The 26961-nt window shown below is 44.5% G+C and overlaps 2 protein-coding genes across 2 annotated transcripts in view; one reads left to right on the top strand and one right to left on the bottom strand.

The window, feature by feature from the left end:
- Nucleotides 1–1711: 1711 nt before the first annotated feature.
- Nucleotides 1712–26961, bottom strand: part of LOC109904004 (dnaJ homolog subfamily C member 17-like) — a 48648-nt gene continuing 23398 nt past the window's right edge. The window contains exons 9-11 of the mRNA XM_020501062.2: nt 26581–26661; nt 25901–26038; nt 1712–2266 (exon numbers count right to left, since the gene is read on the bottom strand). Coding sequence (XP_020356651.1) covers nt 2147–2266; nt 25901–26038; nt 26581–26661 — 339 coding nt within the window. The 3' untranslated portion in view covers nt 1712–2146. The remainder of the gene's footprint in view (nt 2267–25900; nt 26039–26580; nt 26662–26961) is intronic.
- On the top strand, nt 16201–20633 carry LOC109904005 (cdc42 effector protein 2-like). Its single transcript, XM_020501063.2, has 2 exons — nt 16201–16581; nt 18643–20633. Exon 2 carries the CDS (start codon nt 18692–18694, stop codon nt 19307–19309), a length of 618 nt encoding a protein of 205 aa, XP_020356652.1. The 5' UTR covers nt 16201–16581; nt 18643–18691; the 3' UTR covers nt 19310–20633.

The following is a 26961-nucleotide window of genomic DNA, read 5'->3' on the forward strand; positions in this document are numbered from 1 at the left end:
GCCACCATTTAGCTATCAAAAGGGTCCCTAATTTCTCCATGCAGGTGTAACTGTGACAGTTCCAGGTTCCGCTGGTGTCTGAGGAGCTGCCAGTTTCCACACGGACAGAAAATCCTAGGAAGAGGAGGAGAGAATGCTGTGAAGATGCCGCCGGGGGCTTCTCCTGTTGATTGGATGGACTTTGTTGGGACACTGTCTTCCCGTTTAATTTGCATGCAGCACAGTCTGCTGGCACAGGGCACGGTCAGGATGTGTTTCTGGAAGGGGAATTGTAATTGTATTTCCTCTGCTGTAATTTGGACAATGAATGTTTGGGCTTTTTTTCTCTCCGGGATATGAAAAGGCGGGATATGAAAGGCAGACCGTCAAATGCATAAACAGAACCATCTGATGAGCGTATATTGCAGTAGGAGAGGAGAGGGAAAAGAGCAGCGTAGGGACCAGATGGCTCACACCACACCGTGCCACACCACAGCTGGTTGTTGTGTAAGAGTTGCGGCAGGCCGGGAGTGCCGGGAAGATAGATCACTGGGATGGACTGCCTGGCTCCTAAATAACACGATGACAGGAGGAAACGCCACAACCCCACAAATTGAGACACCATTACGCCATAGTTCCCCGAAGGACAAAAAATATATATATATTTTGTATTTGGGATGTTCCACAGAGAGAGGAGACTGTTACAAAAGCCTGTTACCCCATCAGAGTGACCACAGTCTAGCTCAGTGTGACAGGTCCTGACCAGAGCTCCCAGCAGTAGCCTGTCAAATCAGGAGACCTCTTCCTCCATGAGCAACTCCTTTAGTAGCCTCTATTGGGAAACTCATCTGAAATTGGAACCGCAACAAACCGGAAGAGAGCAACTTAGTGCAATGGTCATGACACTGTATGAGCATATGGTTAATGAATGCCATTGATGTACAGAAATGACATATTATTGATTTTAGGGACTGAAGTTGGTTTCACTGCCTTCAGTGGGTCAACCAGTCATCCAATGACCTCTTCAGTGTTCAGGTACTTTCGAGGGAACTTGTGTATTTACTATAACACAACCTCTAAACATGTGACAAAGGAGACATAAGGGCGAATCAAACTTAAGAGTAAGCATTTTTTTTATACTAAATACAACAGTACAGTTTACAGCCTTGAAGTTGTACAGCACTGTACAGTACTGCCTCTGTAAATTGGTGCAAAGCCTTAGATATAGAAAATCCCAGGAACAATCATCATAACCAGCACTGCGATAAGGGCCTCCATACTATATTCCCTTTATCACGTGAGCCCACAAGCATTCCCTTAAAACCTGCCTACAGTACTACCACTCCAGGCTAATTGCCGATTAAACATGGAATAGCCATGACTTTCCCATCTTCTGATCACATGGTCGTGGTTTGGACTGTTGGAAGACTCGACTAGTTTCTCTCACACACACACCAAAAATTGCATTCAAGGGAAACGACTCAGTCTCTTGGCTGCAAAGATATGGTAATGAAAGAACGTTTCACAGTTAGAGCGAGGGTGACAGACGCAAATCACATGGTTGCAGCATTTAGATCTGGTGTAGTTGTGTTGGATGGCCCAACTCTTTGGGTTCTTTTGAAATACGTTATGATAACAGTATAAATCTTGTTCCCCTGTTTGTCTTAGAAGAGGTTTGGATGAAAAAGTACATTGGTTGAGATTACATTACAGTAGTAGCTGGAAACATATAAACTGTCATTTAGCAGATGCTTTTAATCGAACCCCCCCAACCCTGGCAGTGCAAGCACCATGCTCTACCAACGGAGCCGTACCGGTAGTAAGTCAGTTAATGACAAACAAGAAAACACACATTCTATAAAGGAGATGTTTATTCAACAGATAATTCATAATAAAACTACGAGATGTGCTTTATGAAACTAAAGCATCGGGTGTGTAGTAGAGTTGGGTTGTGGCTGGGCAGAGCTGGACTGGGGCCAGGATTCATTGAACGGCTTGTTAAAGCGCTGTGCCCTGCACTACCGACAACGTGTCTTTTAAAAGGCAATTTCCCAGACGTTCGCGGAGGTCGCAGATGTCGGCTCAAATGGAAATTACCTTTAAAATGTCAAGCACTGGGCGCTTATAGACAACACAACTTGGATTGAATCCCGGCCTGGGCCTGGTACTAAGCAGCATTCTCCTCGTCCTCTCTCTGCATCTCCTCTATAAGTCTCTGTCTCTCTGCTGCCTGTCTCATCTTCATCAGCACCACACTCTCGTAGTCCCGCTCGCTGCTCAGGGCGCCCTGCAGGGGAAGACAGACACAGGGACAGGCAGGTAGACGAAGGACAGGTACAAAGATATAACAACCAGTGATCCTTACCATAGTCTTTTAAAAAGGCTTTACTTCAGTTACCAGTGTAAAACATTCAAAAGGAAGAACAAACCATCTGCTAAGCCGTTGCATTTATAATGGGATAACACGGGTAAAGAGTGCAAATGCAAAAATACAATGTTACATAGGTGGAACAAATGATAACACTGTCTGTCACTGCTGCTGTCTGTGTATCTGTCTGACCAGAGAGAGGAGAGAACCGCTTCAGATGCACACAGAGTACAAAACATTAAGAACGCCTTCCTAATATTAATGTCCCCTCTTGCCCTCAGAACAGCCTCAATTTGTCGGGGCATGGACTCTACAAGGTGTTGAAAGTGTTCAACAGGGATGCTGGCCCATGTGGACTCCAATGCCTCCTACATTTGTGTCAAGTTGGCTGGATGTCCTTTGGGTCAAGTTGGCTGGATGTCCTTTGGGTCAAGTTGGCTGAATGTCCTTTGGGTCAAGTTGGCTGAATGTCCTTTGGGTGGTGGACCATTCTTGATATACATGGGAAACTGTTGAGCGTGAAAAACCCAGCAGGGTTTCAGTTCTTGACACAAACTGGTGCGCCTGGCACCTACTACCATACCCCTTTCAAAAGGCACTTAAATATTTTGTCTTGCCCATACGCCTTGTGAACAGCACACAGATACACAATCCATGTCTTAATAATCTCAAGGCTTAAAAATCCTTATTAAACCTGTCTCCTCCCCTTCATCTACACTGATTGAAGTGGATTGAACAAGTGACATTAATAAGGGATCATAGTTTACACCTGGTCAGTCAATGTCATGGAAAGAGCAGGTGTTCCTAATCTTTTGTACACTCAGTTTACATCCAAGTCTCAGTTACAAATAGGATGACAGCGGGTTAGCACGCATTAGACGGGCCGGAGGAACTATAACAAAATAATTCCCTGCCTGAGGTCAGTAAGCCCAAAAATGAGGGCTGGGATGCTGCCTGCCTGCGTGGTCATCCTTGTGTGATTGCTTTGAAGGGCTGGGGTGGGAGAGCTATACAGGGATTCCCTTACTGAGGGGAATTAGAGAGGCCAGAGTGAGCCAGCCACCGGCTAATGGCTAATCAGCCGGGCTGGAACAGACGCAGGCTAGCCTCAGCTCAGCCTGTACTCCAGCCCTCTACGGTCACACACACAGAGAGAAAGAGAGACACACACACACACACAGTACTGGTATTCCTTTTGTACAGTCTCATTGTTGTTTTATTGTGTTACTATTTACTTTTTTGTTGTTCATTTTGTCAATTTTTAACTCAGCATTTTTGGGAAAGGGCTTGTAAGTAAGCATTTCATGGTCAAGTCTACACCTGTTGTATTCGGCGCATGTGACAAATACCATTTGATTAGATTTTTGGATTTGACACACACACACACACACACACACACACACACACACACACACACACAAGCTTAGGCTGCACAGTCAGCACTAGGTGCCGATACACTTTAAAAACACAAAAGCATGCAAAGACACATTCTTATGCATGTATACACACACAGTCAGTCACACACACTGCCCGCAATCCTGACATGGAGGGGGAAGGAGGCTCAGTGTCCACAGAATAAACCTTTTGTTTTATAGGATTAGATCGAGGAAGTCTGCTGTGCCAAGGAAGTATCTCCTTAAGACCGTGAGGGGAGAGAAGAGAGGGAGTGTGTGTGGATGTGTGAGAGAGTGAGACAGAAGAGAAAGTGGGAGACAGAAGAGAAAGAAAGGGGGAGAGAGACAAAGTGAAATGAGAAGAAGAGAATGAGGGAGGTTCAGAGAGTGGCTCGGCGAGGTAAACCATCTGGAAGAGATCACTGGGACTCCAGCATCCACCCATGTGTGCGAGAGAGAGGAAAGAAGATAGGAGAGAAGGAGGGATGGTGTGCGGATGCAGGCTCCCTCGCCCTGCTGTTGGATAGAGGGCTGTGATTATCATTCCAGTAATGTGAGCTCAAGTCCTTGACTAACATGTAACTATGAAATACCACGCAAGCTCAACTAAGTGTTGCATCTTCAATTAAACAAAACAAATGGTGTAACTGTGGGCCGGAGGAAATGCAGTCCCCCTTTTCCACCTCTACTCCACACTGACCTCTACTGGCCACTCTCTGAAATGCTCATAAAAAAACAGCCTATATGACAGAGTGGTCTCCATTGATTTCCCATCTATGGTCAATAGAGAATCTAGTGGTTCACTTCCCATGTAGAGGTGGGCTCAGAACACAAACAGGTGTCTATGAGTGGTGTGGTGCACTTCTCTGGCTGAGAGCCGTTTCCTTTATTGGGGACTTGGGCACTCAACTTACATGTTTAGCCCGTGCATCACACTAACCAAACACTTGGGGAGATGTGTTTGTATGTACAAGTGTGTGTGTGTGGGCCGGAGGGAGTCTAGGGAAACTGCAGAAGACAAACAATAGGACCCACAACAAAGCCAGGAGAAGAAGACAGGGCCAGCACAGAGACAGGATGACAAACACACACACACTGCCCCGGTCCTCGCTCGCTTGCTTAGGCCGGACTTACAGCACTGATATCACTCACGGGCCAGGCCTCCCAACAGCACCCAACAACCTGACCCCAGGCCAGCCGTGACATCACCATACACCAGGCAGAGCTGTGAGTTAGGGTGCTCCCCTGGAAGAGGCAGGCCATGTTGCAGGTGACCAGGCATTGTGTTCCCCACACAGACAGATGGGATCAAGAGATCGGCTCTACATTAGACCCACCAGTCTCTCTCTCTGTATGTGTGTGTGTTCGCATCTTGAGTTACACATATTACACACTTTTGTTGATGAGAAAGGAGAACAAAAAGTGCTATCTGATCTGGCAGACGATCACAGAAGGACTGATCTGAAAACAGCAGTATCGTCTAAGGGTATTCATTCCTTCAACCTACTGCAGGGTAGAAATTAGGGTTATCAAGAGAAAGAGTCATTTTCTCCCCCTCCTAAATCTCTCTCTCTCCAGCTCATGACAGATGTGTGCCTCTCGGGCTGTGATGGCCTGATGATGTCATTAAAGGCCCAATGCAGCCGTTTCTATACCAAATCATTTCTAGGTATCAATTAAATACCTTATTGTAATAGATTTCCATTAAAATGGGGGGAAAAAAATGGCTTTTAGCAAACAATTCTCAAGCAAGAACTTTCCTAGGACTGTCTTGGGAGTAGTCTGAGTGGGGTGGGTAAAACTGAAAACTACTATAGCTGGAGCTAAATGCATATCAGCCAATGAAAAGTGTCAAATTTACTTGCATGTGACATAATGCTAAATTATAGCTGGCCCCATCAGATAACATGGCACACATTATGCTAACCTCATCAGGTGGTACTGATTATATGCTTGCACGAGAGGGATATTTTGAACCTACAAATTCAAGGTTTAGTTGTTCCATTGATGCATCCTTGACTAGGCTACTTACTACGTTAGACAACATTTTCTCATATATGACAAAATCCCATGTTTTTGTTTATGAGTTTCACACACATCCATGTGCTTTTATTGAAAAATATAAATGAGGTCCTTACAACATGCAAGTTTATCATAAATAATATATATATATTTTTTAAAGAGCCTCATGGATTTGTCAAATAGCAGTCATATAGGCTATCATTGTCATCATCGCTCCTTGGTGGCACCAATGCTAAAGCGGTTAACTCACAATTGATAGTGCACTTTAACCCCTCGTGGCTTTTTTGTTGAGGAACAAACCTTCACTGCCGCTCCTTGACGCTCAATTAAAAATATGTGCGACGAAGTGGATGATTATAATAATGCATAGCCTATAAACCGTTGTAGCCCTACATGTAGGTGTACACGTCCATGTATTATAGCCTGTACATTATGATTATTAGGAAATAGCAGTGCGTTTGTGTGAATATCAAAAGGTGGACTAGGCATTTTACACAGAGAGCAATTTGACCAGTCAATCAAATATACTTTGATGATAGTTGCTTTGATGATCAGAACATGCTGTTGGACATCATGAAAAAGTGTTGGAACACATCCAACTATTTGAATTGGTTGATGCACTTGTATAGGGCTAACTTGTACCATGTTATCTGATGGGAACAGCTACAATTTAGCGTTCAGTCACATGCAAGTAAATCAACACTTTTCATTGGATGATATGCATTTTGTGCGGGAGAACCGATTTGACTTTAAATGTTAGCTTATGTTCACAAGTACAGCCCCGCTGTCACTGGCAGAGGTTTGGAACTCATTGTTATTGGTCTATTCACCAATTTACCACATATTGGATGTCCCCATGGAAAGCTGAAACTCCCTGGTATGCAAACCTTCTGATTAGAATGTCATTTGTAGATTGTCTTTTCAAAATTAGCAACTGATACAATTATTATTTGAAAAAAATTAATCACACTTTTACAGTGTTAGTTTCATCAGCTGTTGTACGATATGATATAAAACACAGGGAAATTGAATTTTGACAGCACTGCGTCATGGACATGAGACAGAGCCTCCTTAACTGGCAGTCCAGAAACAGACTGGAAGCCATCAGCCCTCATTAGCCTAAAGAGAGAGATCACGAGGAGAGATGTGTGTTTGTGTACAGCGTTGATAAACATAGAAGTCTTTGAATGATTTGGACAAGACTGAAAAGACTTGAAGCCATCACCTCCTTTCAGAACATTCTGATCAACATCGCTTCAGTTTGCTTTGATTTCCTGCTCTCCAAGATCCACTGTAAACAATGACACACATCCCGCTCCAAGGTGTCTGAGACAAATAGGTCAAACAGACAGCTCCTCCTATAGACTACGGTACTTCTACCACAGAACTACCACACCATAGTGGTTGTACAGGTAAATTACTGGTAGGTCTAGATGTGGATTTCATCCTTAAAAATAAAAACTGTACAGTACATATGGTATTTCAAAAAATGTCATTAAATGAACACAAGGGGTTAAGATTTGTTGAATATCTGCCAAGTTGGTCTCTTTCTGGCCATGCTGTGGTTCAAGATAAAATGTTCTACTTGCACTGCAGTCTGGTGAAACTAATCAAGGGGCCATTTCTCTGCATTGCATGTGTGTGTGTGAGTGTATGCATGTGTGTCAGTGGGCTATGGACCCGGTGATTTATGAGAGCCAAATACTTATGTAGAGATCATTAGGGGTGTGTGTGATATGTGCGAGAGTGTGCCCAGGCGCTCCCGCATAGTCAAACAAACACACACTGGGCAGGAGGATCGCATATGCCACAGTCAAACTGTGATTCCTCATAAGAGTAAATTCACACTTTATAAATGGGAGAAGATCAATCATCATCATCATTATTTTTTGAGAACAGACATAACACAAAAGGAATCCAGGTCTATAGACAGACTTTGTAATGAAGGAGCAAATACTAGATCATAATACTGCAGTAAGCGCTACAGAAATGGGCCCAAAGTCTACTTCCTGTGTTATTCAGTTAAGGCCACAATCAGAATTGAACACCTAGTTTCTTAATGCCATTCAGAGTTTGGGGAAAGGCACGTTTCCCTCTAAAGAAAAGCTAAGCTATAGAAATAAAAACATACTGTATGTATGTACGCTGAAGCAAAATATTAAACACAACATGTAACAATTTCAAAGATTTTACTGAGTTACAGTTCATATAAGAAAATCTGAAATGAAATACATTTCATTAGGCCCTAATCTGTGGAAAACTGGAAACCGCATATCCTGAGACAATATTTATTGTAGCTGGGGGGACTTTAACAAAGCAAATCTGAGGAAACCGCGATTGAAGTTTTACCAACACATGCTACTCACACATCAAAGAATTCTCGACCATTGCTACTCTTCCTTCCGGGCTGGCTACAAGGGCTTCACCCGCCCTCCCTTAGACAAATCAGATCACGCCTCCATTCTGCTCCTCCCTTCCTATAGGCTGAAACTCAAACAGGAAATACCCGTGATAAGGACAGTTCAACCCTGGTCTGACCAATCGGAATCAATGCTTCAAGATTGCATGATCAAAACAGACTGGGATATGTTCCGGGTTGCCTCTAGAAATAGCCGCTTCCGAGGACTGTGAGCTCTCATTCTCCGTGGCCGACATGAGTAAGACATTTAAGCGTGTTAAACCTCACAAGGCTGCCAGCCCAGACGGCATCCCTAGCCATGTCTTCAGAGCATGCGCAGACCAGCTGGCTGGAGTGTTAACAGACATCCAATCTCTCCCAATCCTAGGTTGCTGTCCCCACTTGCTTCAAGATGTCCACCATCGTTCCTGCACACAAGAAAGTGACGGTAACTGAACTAAATGACTATTGTCCCGTAGCTCTCAAATATGTCATCATGAAGTGCTTTGAGAGGCTAGCTAAGGATCGTATCACCTCCACCTTACCCAATACCCTAGACTCACTGCAATTTGCATACCGCCCCAATAGATCCATGGATGACACAATCACCATCGCACTGCACACTGCCCCATCCCATTTGATCAAGAGAAATACCTACACTACATGACCAGAGGTATGTGGACACCTGCTCGTCAAACATCTCATTCCAAAATCATCATCAATAATATGGAGATGGAGTTGGTCCCCTCCCTTTGCTGCTATAACAGCCACCACTCTTTTGGGAAGGCTTTCCACAAGATGCTGGAACATTGCTGCCACAAAAGCATTAGTGAGGTCGGGCACTGATGTTGGGCGAATAGACCTGAATTGCAGTCAGCAATCCAATTCATCCCAAAGGTGTTCGATGGGGTTGAGGTCAGGGCTCTGTGCAGGCCAGTGAAGTTCTTCCACACCGATCTCGACAAGCCATTTCTGTATGTTCCTTGCTTTGTGCATGGGGGCATTGTCATGCTTAAACAGGAAAGGGCCTTCCCCAAACTGTTGCCACAAAGTTGGAAGCACAGAATATTCTAGAATGTCATTGTATGCTGTAGCGTTAATATTTCCCTTCACTGGAACTATGTGGCCTAGCTCGAACAATGAAAAACAGCACCAGACTATTATTCCTACTCAACCAAACCTTACAGTTGACACTATGCATTCGGGCAGGTAGCGTTCTCCTGGCATCCGCCAAACCCAGATTTGTCCGTCAGACTGCCAGATGGTGAAGTGTGATTCATCACTCCAGAGAACCCGTTTCCACTGCTCCAGAGTCCAATGTTGGCAAGCTTTACACCACTCCAGCAGTCGCTTGGCATTGGCATGGTGATCTTAGGCTTCTGTGCGACTGCTCGGCCATGGAAATTAAGTTCCCGACAAACAGTTATTGTGCTGATGTTGCTTCGGTAGTGAGTGTTGCAACCGAGAACAGACCATTTTTTTAGCGCTTCAGCACTCGGTGGCCCCATTCTGCGAGCTTGTGTGGCCTGCCACTTCGCGGCTGAGCCGTTTCCACTTCACAACAACAGCACTTACAGTTGCCTGGGGCAGCTCTAGCAGGGCAGAAATTTGACGAACTGACTAGTTGGAAAAGGTGGCATCCTATGACGGTGCAGCATTGAAACTCACTGAGCGCTTCAATAAGGCCATTCTATTGCCAATGTTAGTCTTTGGAGATTGCATGGCTGTGTGCTCAATTTCATACACTTGTCAGCAATGGGTGTGGCTGAAATAGCCAAATCCACTCATTTAAAAAGGGCCCACATACACTATATATTCAAAAGTATGTAAGAATGCTGTTCATTGACTACAGCTCAGCCTTCAACACAATAGTACCCTCCAAATTCATCATTAAGCTTGGGGCCCTGGGCCGGAACCCCGCCCTGTGCAACTAGGTCTGGACTTCCTGATGGGCCGACCAAAGGTGGTGAAGGTAGGCAACAAAAACTCCACTACGCTGATCCTCAACACAAAGGCCCCACAAGAGTTAGTGCTCAGCCCCCTCCTGTACTCCCTGTTCAACAATGACTGCATGGCCACACACGTCTCCAACTCAATCATCAAGTTTGCAGATGACACAACAGCGGTAGGCCTAATTACCAACAATGACGAGACAGCCTACAGGGAGGAGGTGAGGACCCTGGCAGAGTGGTGCCAGGAAAATAACCTCTTCCTCAACAAAATGAAAGAGCCAATCATGGACTTCAGGAGACAACAGAGGGAGCACGCCCCATCCACATCAAAAACCTTCAAGTTCCTCGGCGTACACATCACTGAATCTGAAATGGTCAACCAAACAGACAGTGTGGTGAAGGCGCAATAGCGCCTCTTCATGCTCAGGAGGTTGAAGAAATTAGTCTTGGCCCCACAAGACCCCACAAACATTTACAGATGGACCATTGAGAGCATACTGTCGGGCTGTATCACCGCCTGGTACAGTAACTGCACCATACGCAACCGCAGGGCACTCCAGAGGGTGGTGTGGTCTGCTCAGCTCATTACCTGGGGCACATTGTCTGCCCTCCAGGACATCTACAGCACCCGGTGTCACAGGAAAGCCAAATAGATCATCAAGGACCTCAGCCACCAAGCCACGGCCTGTTAACCCCGTTACCATCCACAAGGCGAGATCAGAACAGGTGCATCAAAGCTGGGACCGAGCCACTGAAAAACAGCTTCTATCTCGGCCATCGGACTGTTAAATAGTCACCACAAGCCAGCCTCCGCCCAGTACCCTGCCCTGAACTTTAGTCACTGCCGCTAGCTGGCTACCACCGGATTACTCAACCCTGCACCTTAGAGGCTGCTGACTATGTACATAGACATGGAACACTGGTCACTTTAATAAGGTTTACATACTTTTTTACCCACTTCATAAGTATATACTGTATTCTAGTCACAAAAAACTGTACCTATACTATTGTATCCTACATATTCTTGAGATGAACTACATATTCTATCCATTTACTGTCAATATACAGTACCAGTCAACAGTTTGGACACCCACTCATTCAAGGGGGGGGGTTATTTTTACTATTTTCTACATTGTAGCATAATAGTGAAGACATTAAAACTATGAAATAACACATATGGAATCATGTAGTAACCAAAAAAAGTGTTAAACAATATTTTATATGAGATTCTTCAAATAGCCACCCTGTGCCTTGACAGCTTTGCACACTAAATAGGGATATAGACACACACACAAAGCATTCATAAAATATACAGACCCCTTGACTTCTCTCACATTACAGCCTTATTCTAAAATGCCATCAATCTAAACACAATACCCCATAATGGCAAAGTTTAGACATTTTTGCACATTTAAAAACAAAACTACCTTATTTACATAAGTATTCAGACCCTTTGCTATGAGACTTGAAATTGAGCTCAGATGCATCCTGTTTCTATTGATCATCCTTGAGATGTTTCTATAACTTCATTGGAGTCCACCTGAGGTAAATTCAATTGATTGGACAGGATTTTGAAAGGCACACACCTGTCTATATAACATCCCACAGTTGACAGTGCATGTAAGAGCAAAAATCAAGATGTGAGGTCCAAGTAACTGTCCGTAGAGTGTCGAGACAGGATTGTGTCAAGGCACAGATCTGGGGAACTTGAACCCAAAAAATGTCTGCATCATTTTAGGTCCCCAAGAACACAGTGGCCTCCATTATTCTTAAATGGAAGAAGTTTGGAACCACCAAGACTCTTCCTAGAGCTGGCCGCCCGGCTAAACTGAGCAATCGAGGGAGAAGGGCCTTGGTAAGAGAAGTGACCAATAACCCGATGGTCACTCTGACAGAGCTCCAGAGTTCCTCTGTGGAGATGGGATAACCTTCCAGAAGGACAACCATCTCTGCAGCACTCCACCAAATCAGGCCTTTTATTGTAGAGTGGCCAGACAGAAACCACTCCTCCATAAGAAGCACATGACAGCCCGCTTGGAGTTTGCCAAAAGGTATCTAAAGGACTCTCAGACCATGAGAAACAAGATTATCTGGTCTCTTTAGCTTTAATGCCAAGCGTCATATCTGGAAGAAACCTGGCACCATCCCTACAGTGAAGCATGGTGGTGGCAGCATCATGCTGTGGGGATGTTTTTCAGCAGCAGTGAATGGGAGACTAGTCAGGATCGAGGGAAAGATGAACGGAGCAAAGTACAAAAGAGATCCTTGATGAAAACCTGCAGCACTCAGGACCTCAGACCCAGGTGGCGGTTCACCTTCCAACAGGACAACGACCCTAAGCACGCACACAGCCAAGACAACGCCCTTGTGTGGACATCTAGAGCCAGAGACCTGAAAATAGCTGTGCAGCGACACTCCCCATCCAACGTGACAGGGCTTGAGAGGATCTGAAGAGAAGAATGGGAGAAACTCCCAAAATACAGGTGTGCCAAGCTTTAAGCGTCATACCCAAGAAGACTTGAGGATGTATTACTGTGTGTGTGTGTGTGTGTATACACACACACACACACACACACACACACACACACACACGGCATGTCCTAATATTTCTATACTGAACAAAAATAAAAACTATTTCAACAATTTAACTGAGTTAGAGTTCATATAAAGGAAAAATGTCAACTGAAATAAATTCATTAGGCCATAATCTTTAGATTTCACATGACTGGGCAGGGGCGCAGCCATGGGTGGGCCTGGTAGTGCATAGGCCCACCGACTGGGGAGCCAAGCCAAGCAAATCAGAAGGAGCTTTTCCCCCCACAAAAGGGCTTTATTACAGACAGAAATACTCCTGTGTCATCAGCTGTCCAGGTGTCTGGTCTCACACGATCCCGCAGGTGGTCACACGTGGTCTATGGTTGTGAAGCCGGTTTGACATACTGCCAAATACTCTAAAATGACATTGGAGGCGGCATATGGTAGAGAAATTAACATAAAATTATCTGGCAAAAATTCTGGTGGACATTCCTGCAGTCAGCATGGCAATTGCAAGCTCCCTCAACTTGAGACATCTGTGGCATCGTGTTGTGTGACAAAACTACACCTTTTAGAGTGGCCTTTTATTGTCCCAAGCACAAGGTGCAGCTGTGTAATGATCATGCCGTTTAATCAGCTTCTTGATATGCCACACCTGTCAAGTGAATGGATCATCTTGGCAAAGGAGAAATGCTCACTATCAGGGATGCAAACAAATTTGTGCACAAAATTTGAGAGAAATAAGCTTTTCGTGCAGATGTAAAATTTTTGGGATCTTTTATTTCAGCTCATGAAACATGGAACCAAAACTTTACATGTTGCGTTAATATTTTTGTTCAGTGTAATAACGGCTGGAATGTAGCGAGCAGAAAAAAAATTGACTTCTCTGAATGAGGTTTTACAGTTTTGACAGGGCCAAACCACACAATCACAAACATGATTGACGATGAATGTAAAAATAGCAACTAAAACTTACAGGAGCAGCAGGTGACAACTGACTGAGTAAGCTGTGTGCAGGTGTTTGTAGGCTACATGTAGAGATATTGGTGTCTAGTTGAAAGCTCTGGTCAGGGAGTTAGATTAGTGTAAAGGAAAAGCCAGTCAGCACTGGGTTCAGGGGGCGAGGGGAGGGGCTGTAAAAGGCTGGATTTGAGCCTGCTGGATCGAGAGAGTGCCTTTGGAAACCCTTAAAGGAAATAAACAAAATGAAAGAGAAATGGAAGTTGAGACGTGAACTCCCTGTGTTCTGGCATTTCTCTGTATGATGGATGAGTTGGGGGTTCATATAATAGATAGATGGGGAAGACGGCTGTTCAACTATATAATAATATTCAACAATACATCTTTGTAATACCAGAATTATGTATTTCACATCAGGGCCTTCTGGGAAAAGCCCTCTGATTGCAACAGATTTTCTATTAAAACACTGAGGCCACAGAACCAGCAATAATGTAGTTTAAATCCTCAATATTCCCAAAAAAGAAAGTGAACCGAAGGTTAAAGTTCAAATACACAAATGAAACAATGTGCTAATTTCTACTGTGCGTGCATGCGTCTGAACAAGCTGGTGTTTTGTCTGGGTGTCTGGTGTAGGGCCTGAGGAGAAGTCTGTACTGCTGCTTCAAACATGTGTAACAGTTCTTTATCTGCCTAATGTGCTGCACAAACAGCAACTGGAATGCAGCCCTCCACACACTGTTTATTTCAGAGCCCAAACGTTCAAAGAAACCAAAATATCAAACCCTTAATTTAATAATTACAAATAATTCAGTGCCAGGAGACACAAGGAAGTAAACATTCTCAGACTTCCCTGACCTCCCACGTCCAGCGAGAACACCACACACAAATACACACACCTCTGGTCTGCTAGTCTACAAACACAGCAATTAAACATTACTTCTACAAATCACACAGTGGGGAAGAAGTCCGTGTGTTCCTTCCAATCAAAACAATATACAAGGACTTGAAATGAGACAAACAGTGTGTTTCAGAAGAGGGCCTGACACCAGTTACCTCTCTTATCTGTTAAGATCCCCCAGGCAAAAGGTCTGGGGGGGGGGGGGGAGAAGGCCACACTATAACATCAAGACAACAAGTGCACTTTGTCATGTCACGCAATGAAACGAGAGGTGTAACGATTCAGACAGGTGATTCAGACAGGTGATTCAGACAAGGCTCATCACTGTCTGTCTGACTGACTCATCATTGTAGAGACAGTGACGACACAGGCTCTCTCACCATCGAATGACGGATTTCACTTGTTGATGGACATCCACAACACTGGTTTGCATCCAATGTTTCAGTCCTGTACAGATCATCATACACTATTATCATACACCAACGTAATCACCTCAGATTCTGGACAACATACTGTACAAACACAGGAGTAAGCCCACCTCGAACCCCTGGTCAAATAGGCCATGTGTGACCACATCACCACAAATAACACACGCTATCCCCTTCCCTGACTGTCTGCTAGCATGAACAGATTTCTTCCCAACAAAACAAAATAGTGTTGATGGGGTGAGGTGGATAGTCTGACTGACACCAGCTCTCGAAAGCTTTTCCTTGCTGTGTAGTCATGTGGGTCGAGGTGGAGGCTATGAAGTGGCGCGGTGGGGGGGGGGGAGAAAACAATTATCGAATTGGAGTTGTTCAAAAGCTCAGTTCCAGTCTTGGATACATGTTATGACAAGGCAATTATTACATTTGTAATTGCATCTGTTAAAAGCAGAAAGGTCTGTTCTGGTGTTGGGGAGTGAATGAGGAATGAATGGCGGCTGGCCTTTGGTTTTTGGAGCCATTTGAAAGGATCTGATCAGTAATCCTAGAGACTGAATCCAGCCAATCCCGTAGATGTTTCAGTTCAGAGACCCCGGAGCAGAGTGCTATGTTGTCTGGAGCCAGACAGAAGACCACTAACGTTCTCTCAAGGTCAAAGCCATTGCTAGGAGGCACCAAAATGTTTCAGAGGATGCTGGTGTGCAGAGCGGACTGTGACTCTGCTGCGGAGACCAGATAATGTTAGGAGATGTGTACGCTAGGCGTTGAGCAGAGTGGGGTGGCCACTGCTAAAGTGTTAGCTCTCAAGGGAAAAGTAGGTCTGTGGGCATCATCACACAGCATATACAAACACTGATTATCGATAAGCCTAATGGTTACTACAGTAGGCCAATAAGCGTCATCCTAAATTCCATGACTGTCACAGCCCTAACGCTGAAGGCGTGAGAATTGGAACAGGTTATCTTGTGCAACATAGCCTGCCTGTACATACATGTCTGTGTGTGAGTCAGTGGCTTTATCCGATACCAGTCTATTGGCCTCTACTCTGCCAGAACGGCCTGTGTTGGCCCAGCGATTTACACACGTTAACAAAGCACAGGAAATCAGCAGAGTAGAGACAATGAAATTAAGATGACTAGCACACAGACAAGTCACTGTGGCCCTGTTCGTGTGTGTGTGTGTGTGTGTGTGTGTGTGTGTGTGTGTGAGGAATATGCTCTTTCACCAGCTCAGCTTTATCTTGTTCCGTGTTTCAAGCAGTAAATCAGTGGGGACTACAACAGCTCCTGCTCTGTCCTTTCACTCAGGTAGTGGGTGCAGCAAGCAGGATTCACGCCCATGATTCAGACTCCCACGACAGGGAGAGTGACATCATCCGAGGGTAAACACACTCTCTGCCGTTAGGTAGGGAGAGGTGGAGGAAACAAAGAAGGAAAAAAAACTCCACCTGGTCGTCTCTTTACACTGACCTCACCTGGGTTACTTCATCAGAGGAGACTTTCTCAAACAACACACCTGCTGGGTCCTAGAAGGAATATACTTGTACTATTGAACTGAACTTTGAGAAGATAGAGGGAAGCACGGGATCAAATTGGCAAGGTCTACAGGACATGATAGGTACCCTTTACTGAGAAGGATTCTAAGACTCGGGTAAGAGACAGTTATTTTTAGTGCTACATTTGATATTACTGCATTGTTGGGTTTGGAGCTTTCAAGAAAGGCATTTCACTGTACTTGTGCATGTGACATTAACACTTGAAACGGAGAGTTTGGGCTGTTAAATCTGGGATTTAGAGAACTTGGGGGGTGAAGTAGCTCCAGTTCTCTCTCAGGGATGTTCACTGTGCTTCTCCCACTGCAGTTGAACAAGCCCAATCATGTCGGGAGAAACAGTGTCAGTCTCCAGGTACCAGCCCCAGCCTGGCTTCCTGATAGAGACAGACACGTGGGTGTGGGATACAGACACCCTGTGTACACTGCAGTACAGAAAATAACAGATATCACACTACATTCTGTTATTACAAACCGTATCCATCAACTTACTCAAAATATTGGTTATAAAACACGCATATGCCAACTCTTAAATCATAACCAACACCTGCTCTTGAGAATATATCTTAGACATCTCCCTCAAAAAGGTGCTCAGCTAGAAGAGGAAGATTATTTAGTAACTGTAAATTGTCTTGGCAAAGCGGTTTTTACTAGGCTTATTTCATTTGGACTTGGAAGAGAAGTGTTTCCTTAATGTGATCCTCACCGCTGCAATTCTAACACTCCTCCTTCGTCCAACTGACATGTTTGGAAAGGAATGCTGGTGTGTCCACACTCTCCCCATCTCCCGCTGCTACTAAAGTACCGATAAAACCTTTACGGGCCAACAAAACCCGTTTGCCGTAGTGCCTTACAAATTTACAAAGTGAGTGTTTCAAGTCACGAACGCAAATCTAATATGGGCAAAGCTGTTAGGAGCCTGTAAAATCACAGAGACCACTGAGATCGTCCATTTGACCTGCCAGAGATGAACTGCATTCTGTGTTACTCAATAAAATGATTACAACTCACAAAACACTAAATTACTGGAACCATACTCAACTAGATTAGAATAAGGTGCATTTTATTTTGCGCTTTCGGCCTAGCTCTTATACAAACTATAATGGATTTAAACTATCTTTTCAGAGCCACACGTTCTCAGTTTGTACAGTTGTTTTACGTAATATATTGTATGCCTTTGCTTTTTAAAATGGTGGTAGCTGTTCAAGGCCCATTGTTTACAGATAACAGATTGATAATGTACAGATGAACTTCTAAAATCACCATTGTACAAAGTGCGCTGTCTGAGAAGAAAACAAGACAGTTTGACGCCATTTATAGCAGTTGAAAGGCATATTCCAGTTCAATTCTACATAAATCACAATCATAACAATGGCAGGTAATTGCCACACATCTCTCTAATCAAGAGTTGTAGAATTTGATCTGATCTGGATTCCAGCATAACAGGAAAGGCTGACTGTCTGTGACCAGTAAACCAGATCAACAGATCTAAAGGTGAGGAGAAATAAATAAAGACGAATACACATACTGTGTATCTGAGCTTTGTCTCTCAACACGTAACAAATTACACCCCATTCATAAAAGAACTACTGTTTAAGAAGTGAAAGCAAAGCCTGGAGTTGCCTGACAAAATGACAGGAAAGGGGGCCAGAGGATATGGTGACATGGCTTATATAGATATAGAGGATGCTGTGTCTGCTTAGAATGTGCATATTTGGAGCATGGTTGCTGGAAGTCAGAATCAGGCTTAGCCATTCCTTTGGTGCATTCAGCAGACCAGACCTGCATTTATGGGAATAAACTGGATTTGAAAAGTAAACATTTAAAAATCAAAACCCTTCTAAGTATGTATTGGACCCTCTCCCAGGAGACAAATGACGCCGAATCATATTAACATAAAACCAAGCAGAGCTGCTGCCTTGTCACATTAAACTTGACATAATCCAAGGGTTACATCTGGTGTTGGAAAGCAGAAGGAAACAAATAATGCCCATCCAGTAGGCTGCAGCATGATGAAAGTAAGCCTGGATAATCATATCAGAGATGTATGATGTGTTGTTGATGGGAAACCACATGATCTGACATGAACCTAACCTCGAAGTGAAACGATTTTAATATTTCTTCTATATTTTTCTTTTTTTATTGTAAACTGCCTTTAAGCTTCGTCTCAGAAGTGAACCAAAAGGACATCTCAACAGGACCTGGTAAGATGCCACTGACGACGTCTCTGTACCGTAAGCCAGCCTCGGCCCGTTGGTCCAGAAGGACACAGAAGCGCAGGGAGGTGCTCTCTGTCAACATGATCAGCCTCCCATTGGCCGACTTCCGCCATGTTTCCCACATCGGGAACAACGACCACAGCGACAGCTTCGGGGACCTGTCCTTTCTGAAGGGGGGCAACAGCCTGGTGCTGCAAAGCTCTCAGAGTGAGCAGAACCTATTGCTGGCCTGCTACCCTCCACCCAAACCCTTACGCCTTAACCTGGACGAGGCCACGGAGAGCCCCGAGTGGACCAGGGCCCACATGAGCCACAGTGCCTCAGAGAGGAGAAAGAAGTGCAGCTCCTTGCCCCTGCTGGACAGCGAGGAGGGTGAGGGGAATGGGGAGATGGAGGGCAGGGTTAGCCCCAGCCACAGGGTCATGGTCAGCAGCCCCAGTTCTGCCCGTGGCAGCCTGAGTTCTGGCCGGGATGGAGACTCCACTCAGACCTGCTCTGAGGACACGCAGCAGCTGGATGAGCTGGACAATAGCTTCTCCTTCAGCCTGGACCTGGGCCCCTCCATCCTGGACGACGTGCTGCAGGTCATGGACAGGCTCCACTATTAGAGGAACAGCCAGACAGAGACCTTACTAACGTCATCATTGTGACTGGCATTAGAACACTCAGCTGCCATAAGACGATGAACGGCTGACATAAAATAGAGTACGGTTACATGCACACAATAATATGATTATTGTGAATAGTCAGATTAATATAGTAGTTCAAATAAACATTTACATGCTTTGCAAGAAGAACAATTTCCCTAATAATCCTGTTGACATAGACCCATCTGAAATCAGGCTATTTGATGGGCCGTTAATAAACGCAGAAAATCACCAATCAAAACAAACGTTCTACCACAGCGACCATGTTATATTTGTGAAGCATATTAGATTCTGAGTTTACACGTGAAAACTATTTCTAATATGAATGCTTTCAGTTTTTTCGAAGTCACTTCACTCAAAAGAAGGAAGCTTGCACTGCTCGTGCTGGCACAGATCAAATACACTGCTAGAACTCTGATTAAGGCATTGCATGGCCTAATATTTTGAAAGATTGCTCAGAAAACAAGGTGTTTTAATCGTCGTACGTTTACTTCAATTATGACCCTACACCGATTAAGATAGTCATGTAAACACCTTACTCTGCTTAATCTGCCTACTGCCAATTAGTTTAATATTGAATTATTAGTGCATGTAAACATACTCCAGTGTCAGAGCATTTGAAACAGTGTCAGAGAATTTGAAACACCATGGGGATATAACCTACAAAGAGATCTCTTCCATTTCATACGAGGTCATCGACAAGAATAAGAGTACACATGGACTTCCACTTTAACTTACTCCTTCTCTCATTTTACTATAGTAGATTATTATGACAGAACGCTTCTCATGATGGGGTTGTACGCTAATTTGAACATTTCTTGACTGTATCTGTTGTTTCTATGATACAGTAATAGAATCAGAATGAGTGTCTATTGTCTATTGATGTTTAAGGGTTAACGATGGAATTCAGTCTATGGGGGCAAAGTTCATGTTCTTCTAGCATTACCTGTTGCAGCGGTAAATAAAATGTTACATAGTCTAGTTAATAATTTAGCACCTTATTTATCTTAAAGGCCCAGTGCAATCAAAAACCAAATTTCCTTGTGTTTTATATATATTTTCACACTATGAGGTTGGAATAGTACCTGTGAAATGCCCTTTTGGTGTAAGAGCCGTTTAAAAAGAGTGCCTGAAATTTCAGCCTGTTTTGGTTGGATGGAGTTTGGGCCTGCCTGGGGACATCACCAAGTGGTAAATTAGTTAATAGACCAATAAGAAAGAGTTCCAAACCTTTCTGCCAATAACAGCTAGTTTTCCCCTTTCCACTCAGACCACTCCCAGACAGTCCAAGCAAAATTCTTGCTTGAGAAATTTCTCTTTGCTAAGAAGCTATTTTTGTTTCTTTTTGACCATTTTAATTTAAAACAAATAACAGTAAGGTACTTAATTGTTACCAAGAAATTATTTGATATTGAGAAAATAACAGCTTCGTTGGACCTATAATCTTGTAAAAAAGTAAAGTAGGCATCTTCAGATGGCTGCTTTTTGTCCTTTCTCAGTTTAAAACCCAGTTCCTTTCTACAGATCTCTTGATGAGACTAATGTTAGACTTTAGAGTGTAATGTTAAAGAAATAAATAAGAATGAAGGCTTAGTTTTCAAGGTCCTGAAGCTGTGACGTATTGGCATCCTTGCCATTATGTTGAGTGGGGAGGGCAATCTCTCCTCCGCACGCATCTTAGAGGCCCCACTCGAAGGTGCACGAAGGTACTCCCGTCTCTCTTTCCCAACAACACAGTGAAAACAAACACTTAGCTCTGCTTCTAATAAAGCCGGCGGTTGGCGGGCTGCAACCTCAGCCAGGCCGCAGGTCCGAGCCCCAAAACCCCAGCACTGTTTTCTTAGCTGTAAATCGGAGTCCCTCGCTCTGATGAGTGGCACGAGAGGGGAAAGTGGCGAGGGGTAATGTGATACTTCCACATGTGCTGCTAGGACCAAGGAGGCTGGGGACCAGAGCCATCCATTACCAGCAAGGCTCCTGATGAGAGTTTAAACTATACCTGCTGAACCAACAGGGCTTGACGCACCCCTCACCACCCCCAGTCCTGGGCCCACTCACCCACCTGCCAGGGGAGCTGGGAGAGAGCCACATCCAGCACCACAGCAGGGGGTTGTCAGGAAAGGAAAGCAGTGGGGCAAAGCCAAAAGCAGTCACATTCCAGGGGTCCCTGAGGCGCTACAGAGAACTTCACTAGCCATGAGTGTCCTGCTGCTGGCAGGCAGTTAAACAGTGTTTGCACGTTAACAATCCACTGATTTTTGTGGGTACATCTGTACTTTATATCCGTTCCATGCATCTTTCAGGAAAACCTATTGTTATGGCTTTCAGTGTATTGTATGTTTTATGAGAATAATAACACATTGGGTAAGACTGGTAGACCAGTGTGTACTGTAACTTTGTTTTAACTGTGTGGAAGACCAGTGGTTTGGAATTGCTCGCATCAACATTTTAGATGGCTTGTATAATACTGTTTAGACACTGATGGACTGACAGAGATGTTTAGTTTTCTAACAGTGATGAGCTGCCATAGAGGCCATATTAAAGTCTTGTCTGTCACACTTTACACTTACTGTTTGAAGAGGAATTACACCTTACATTACACGAGACAACTAGAGGTGGCTAGTTCATGTCAAACACAAATTAGACAGACATTCCAAGCCAACTGAACCATCCTTTCATTCAGACGGGTTTACTTTGAAAGTTACAGCTATTATATAAAACTGGAACTTGAGGGAAGCACTGAATTGCTATGATGAACAGCGCGGATCATACCTACATCACAGAGAGGTTACTGAATAGCTTAAGGTGTGGCTTGACGAAGTCAACCTTTATTCTGCTTATCCTGCATCAACAGAAAACATTCATTATGAATGGATTGCTTTAACTGTGACTGTTTACCTGGGCCTTATTAGGCTAAATGTCACATCTTGGCTTTCTAGGTTAAGGACTTTGATATCATTTGCTCAGGAGAAGAATGAGCAAACCTGGTGCCCAGATCTACATGGCCGCTTCCCAGACTCTCCGCCATGGCATAACACGCCTCTGGGACAGTGGGCCTACGGTCTTCTTCCTCCTCCATCATACCATAGTAATCAGACACAAACAGAACTCCCACACAGACACACGCCACACAGACTGTCTAAAGACCGTACGGCAACCCTATCGTCTGCAATGGGCTTCCCCGCACGAGGAGTCACAAAGGTATTCTCAACAAAACGCCCAAACTCACACGGCTAATGTGAGAAGAGTCTGTAATTGGAAGACACATTACGTTGACGCTGTGCATCACTGACCAAACAGTTTAAACTGAGGTACCCCATCCCATCTGGAACCACTTTTCCCCCCAAATTCCAAACTTGCCATCATACAGAATACAACGAAAGCCTGCCATCTTCCAAAAGACGGTGGATTTTATTTATTTTTATGCTGCACATTTTTTGAGGGGGAAATATTGTTTTTGCCAACTGATACATTCCTACTCCTGTTGAAATTGCATCTGGCAGTGCAACCTAATGCTACTGAAAATATACAACATGCTTCACTGGGGTACGCAGCGTGGAGGACCGTTTCTGAAACTGCATAGTGTCAGGACACACAACAGAGCTACCGAGTCACACATTTCTCCCCCATTTAAAAGATCAATTAGGTCCAAGGCAGCACAATACCACTGCTTCACATGATATCCATGATATACTTGGGCATCGTAAGACCTTGGGAAGAAGACAAAACTATCAAAGATCTCAAAAGTTCAACATCCAGTGATTAAAACAAGCAAGTGATTTAATCAAGTTCACATGCAATGTGCTACAGTACGTAATGTGCAACTTTAGTCCAGAGAAAAAGCACTGAGTCAGCAACGTAGAAACATGCCCCTCTCCCATGCCTCTTTGCTCTTTTTAACTGTCCCATGAAGAACAATGCAGGCAGGGGTTTACAGTGCTCCCAGATCTCATTGAGATCGTTCTCTCGCCACCTTCTCTATTCCCTGTCCAAGCTAAAGCTCAGTTAAATGAATTCATGCTGATAACAGCTGGCAACAGATGTAAATTAACCAATCTGTTACAATAGTCCTTTTGATCTCTAAACGGCCTCTTCCAGGAAGTCAGAACACTAGAAGTTGTTATCTCCGTCCGGAAAGAGCCCAGCACTACAGCCAGCTGCAGCAAGACTACACTCAGCATACCAGGGCCCAGACAGATGCAGGGCTATTTTAGGTGAGCCTGCACTTTATTCAGCAGAAGGACGCTAGCCATTCTGATATGATGGAAAAACCATCCCAGAAAAGATGACACGCTAGATCTGGTTCATGTCGTGACAGGCTCCAAGTCGAAGATTCCTTGAAAATTAAATAAACAGAGTTGTGTCAAGCACTGAAGATGATGCTTTATCAGAATAAACACTAAAAATACAATGCTAAATTATTGTTCTAAATTGGGGACACAATGACTTCAAAAACACATGATGATGCTACAAGTCCTTCTGATAGGGAATAGGATACAGATGGTTGAATGTGGACAGCAAACTCCAGAGATTCTTGGGAGGTAAGGGCTGAACTATGAATCATATTGACACTGTGGGAATCCCTGTAGTCTGACAGCAGATGTGAGGAGTTCTGGAGGACAGCTCTAACACTTAATTTACCATAATTTAACTCTGTGTACTTTCCATTGTCATGTAAACCACCATTAACACACATCCCACAGTTGTCCCTGCCATTACATCCATGTAGCTACAGTATAGTTCATTCTTTGTTTCAATCTACGTAATCCACGTAGCTGTGTACATCACACTGCCATTCAGTAAAACTTCACATCAAAACGTCAGAGAGCGAGAGAAGACATCTGACAGTTTTCAAAACAGCACTATACCACAGAATGATTTACTGTACATATATTTCATAAACCTACTCATTTCATAACCTCTCACTATGAGAATGTATTATCCTGAGTGGCGCAGCGGTCTAAGTGCTAGAGGCGTCACTACGCTTCCCGGGTTTGATCCCGGGCTGTATCACAACCGGAAGTGATCGGGAGTCCCATAGGGCGGCGTACAATTGGCCCAGCATCATCCGTGCTAGGGTAGGGTTTGGCTGGTGGGGATTTACAAGTAGGCCGTCATTGTAAATAAGAATTTGTTCTTAACAGACTTGCCTAGTTAAATAACAGGTTAAATAAATAAATACAAATGTAATTATGGCACAGGGCAGTGATACAAAACATAGCACACCCAGCAGGTGAAACTAAATCCTATCCCAATACAAGGGATTTGAACTAGTCAGGAGCATGGGGAGCAATCTCTGCACCATGGCCTGGCAGGGACAGGGCCTCTGTTCCTTACCGTGCTTGATCATTTATGTTAAGAAAAACATACTGAATGGACCACCAGTATACAGTATTGTCTCTGCATGGTGTCCCCTCCTGGTGAAACGCCTGACCCAACACACCCATGTCTTACAGAGAGCCTGTATCCTTCACAGGCTTAGAGAATCACTCAGCACAGCAGTACAACAGGGCTCATCACTTCAGGCACTGTCTGTAAAACTTTGCTACGGTCCAGTGTGTGATACTAGGGGCCCCCAGGGGCCTCTGGGGACTTGGGGGGCCCAGGTGCAGCAGCAGGTCCCACACCAGTGTAGCAGCAGGTCCCAAACCAGTGTAAGCAGATTCTCTTATTAAACGGAGTGGAGCAGAGTGTGAAATCATGTGTGATCGTCCCTGGGCTCCCTGCTCTGCTGGGGCTGGACTGCTAAGGTTAAAAAGCAGGTATCAGCACAGCTGCTCCTCTGTGATCGCAACTATCACCGTGAAGGAGAGGGAACAAGGAAGGGAGAAAGAGGGAAAAGAAGAGGGCAAGTGAGGGGGGATTGATAGGAAGAGAGGGGAGAAAAAGGGAGACAGAGAAAGAGAGGATGAGAAATAAAAGGAGGAGGCAGAGGAAGAGCGAGAGATGTAGTGTTCTGGAACCCAGACAGACTCCTCAGGACCTCTATGGTTCTCCCCAGTCTCCAGTGACCAGGGCCAGATGGGACAACATTACTAATATTCACTGGATCCCATTATGTCATGTTGGCCTCTTTAGTGAGGAGCGTTCTCACTGAGGGCTAATGGGGAAATTACACTACCATAATCATGTTGTTTTCCTTCTCTGCCCTGAAAAGCTCTGCGAGAGATGAAGCTATCTGCGTCGGATATGCGTAAGGCGAAACCGGTTACCATAATAACATACTACTCTGACAAATCCAAGTGCGCGGGTCAGGCTGTGAACCCTGCGCGCCGTGCTAACCCTGACGAGGGGCCTGAGTCGCTGAGCTGTGGTGAGTTGAGAGGTGAAACACAGTTTATCAGCAGCTCTGGGGAGGTATAGTCTACTGGTCCCAAACCATGCAGACCCAAACACAAATACAGCACAGCTTAAAGGAAATGTATGGAAAATGTGGGGTTTTTGGTAACATACGACTTACATTATCGTTGATGTGAGAGAAGGAGAATTAGGACTAAGCACATTGGAGAGAGGTTGCCCTGCTCGTGGTGAAGGTTGCCTCTGGTTACATACCTGTATAGGTGGGAAGTACTGTCCAGTTGTTTGCTGAACCTGCGACACCACTGGGGTGATGACTTCAGGTCGTCCCTCAAGCCACGAGATCTTCAGTGGGTTTGCTGTAAGGCCACTCTCGTTCTTATATGCCAGTTCCTGGAGAGCAACAACGGAGTAACTTTAGACCCAGTGTGACATGACCTGCCCCAGCACCACTTATGGAGCATCAACCTCTCTACTCCTTTCAGTTCCATCAAGTTTGTGTGGGGGTTTGTATTTGAAACACACATGTGAACTTTGGATACCCCAACTAGCGCAGGGACCCTGAGATCTCCAGACAGAGAGACGGAGACCACAGGCCCCGAGTCTGGCTCCCCAGGGGACAGCAGATATGTTCTGTTGAGGGGAACCACACGGCACACCAGAGCCCACAACAAAACAGCACGCGACAACAAAGGGGCAGAGGACTCAGACGGTCTGAACAATGGGGCGGCTCAGCCGTCCTGTTCTCCTGGTTCCCATCAGAACACTCCTCTGTTCCGGCAACTCACAAAGAGACTCTTCAAAATGTCATCATGTGGGGCCTTGGGCTGGGAAGTTGGTGAGATGCATAGTGCTCAGTGCACTCAGTGATTTCGGTGACTTTTCAATATAAGATGAAATTAAATGTGTGTATAATTTCTGAACCAAATACTTACAGCTGCTTTGACGGTTTCAAATTCTACCACAGCACTTCCTCGCTTCTTACTTGATATGAGAACATTTAAAACGTCACCATACTGAAAGAAACAGAGAAACAGAGACAGAGAGAGTTGGTACACAATGTTTTCTGAAAGTGGATCACATAAAATTTGAATAATAAAAAAATCAGCAATAAAAACAATAGATGAAAACCTTAAATTCTAGTGTATCGTATCAGAACGCCACCTCCAATGGCAAGATTAGATTATGCATTTTTAATTGCTGAGTTTAAGTTACAAATTAACTATCAAATCAAAAGTTATTTGTCACATGCGCTGAATACAACAGGTGTAGGTAGACCTTACCGTGAAATGCTTACTGACAAGCCCTTAACCAAG

This window comes from Oncorhynchus kisutch, linkage group LG14, assembly GCF_002021735.2.
Source record: "Oncorhynchus kisutch isolate 150728-3 linkage group LG14, Okis_V2, whole genome shotgun sequence".
NCBI lineage: Eukaryota > Metazoa > Chordata > Actinopteri > Salmoniformes > Salmonidae > Oncorhynchus > Oncorhynchus kisutch.

Excerpts from the sequence above, each read along its gene's own strand:
- LOC109904005 (XM_020501063.2), top strand. The coding sequence starts at position 18,692 with ATGCCACTGACGACGTCTCTGTACCGTAAGCCAGCCTCGGCCCGTTGG.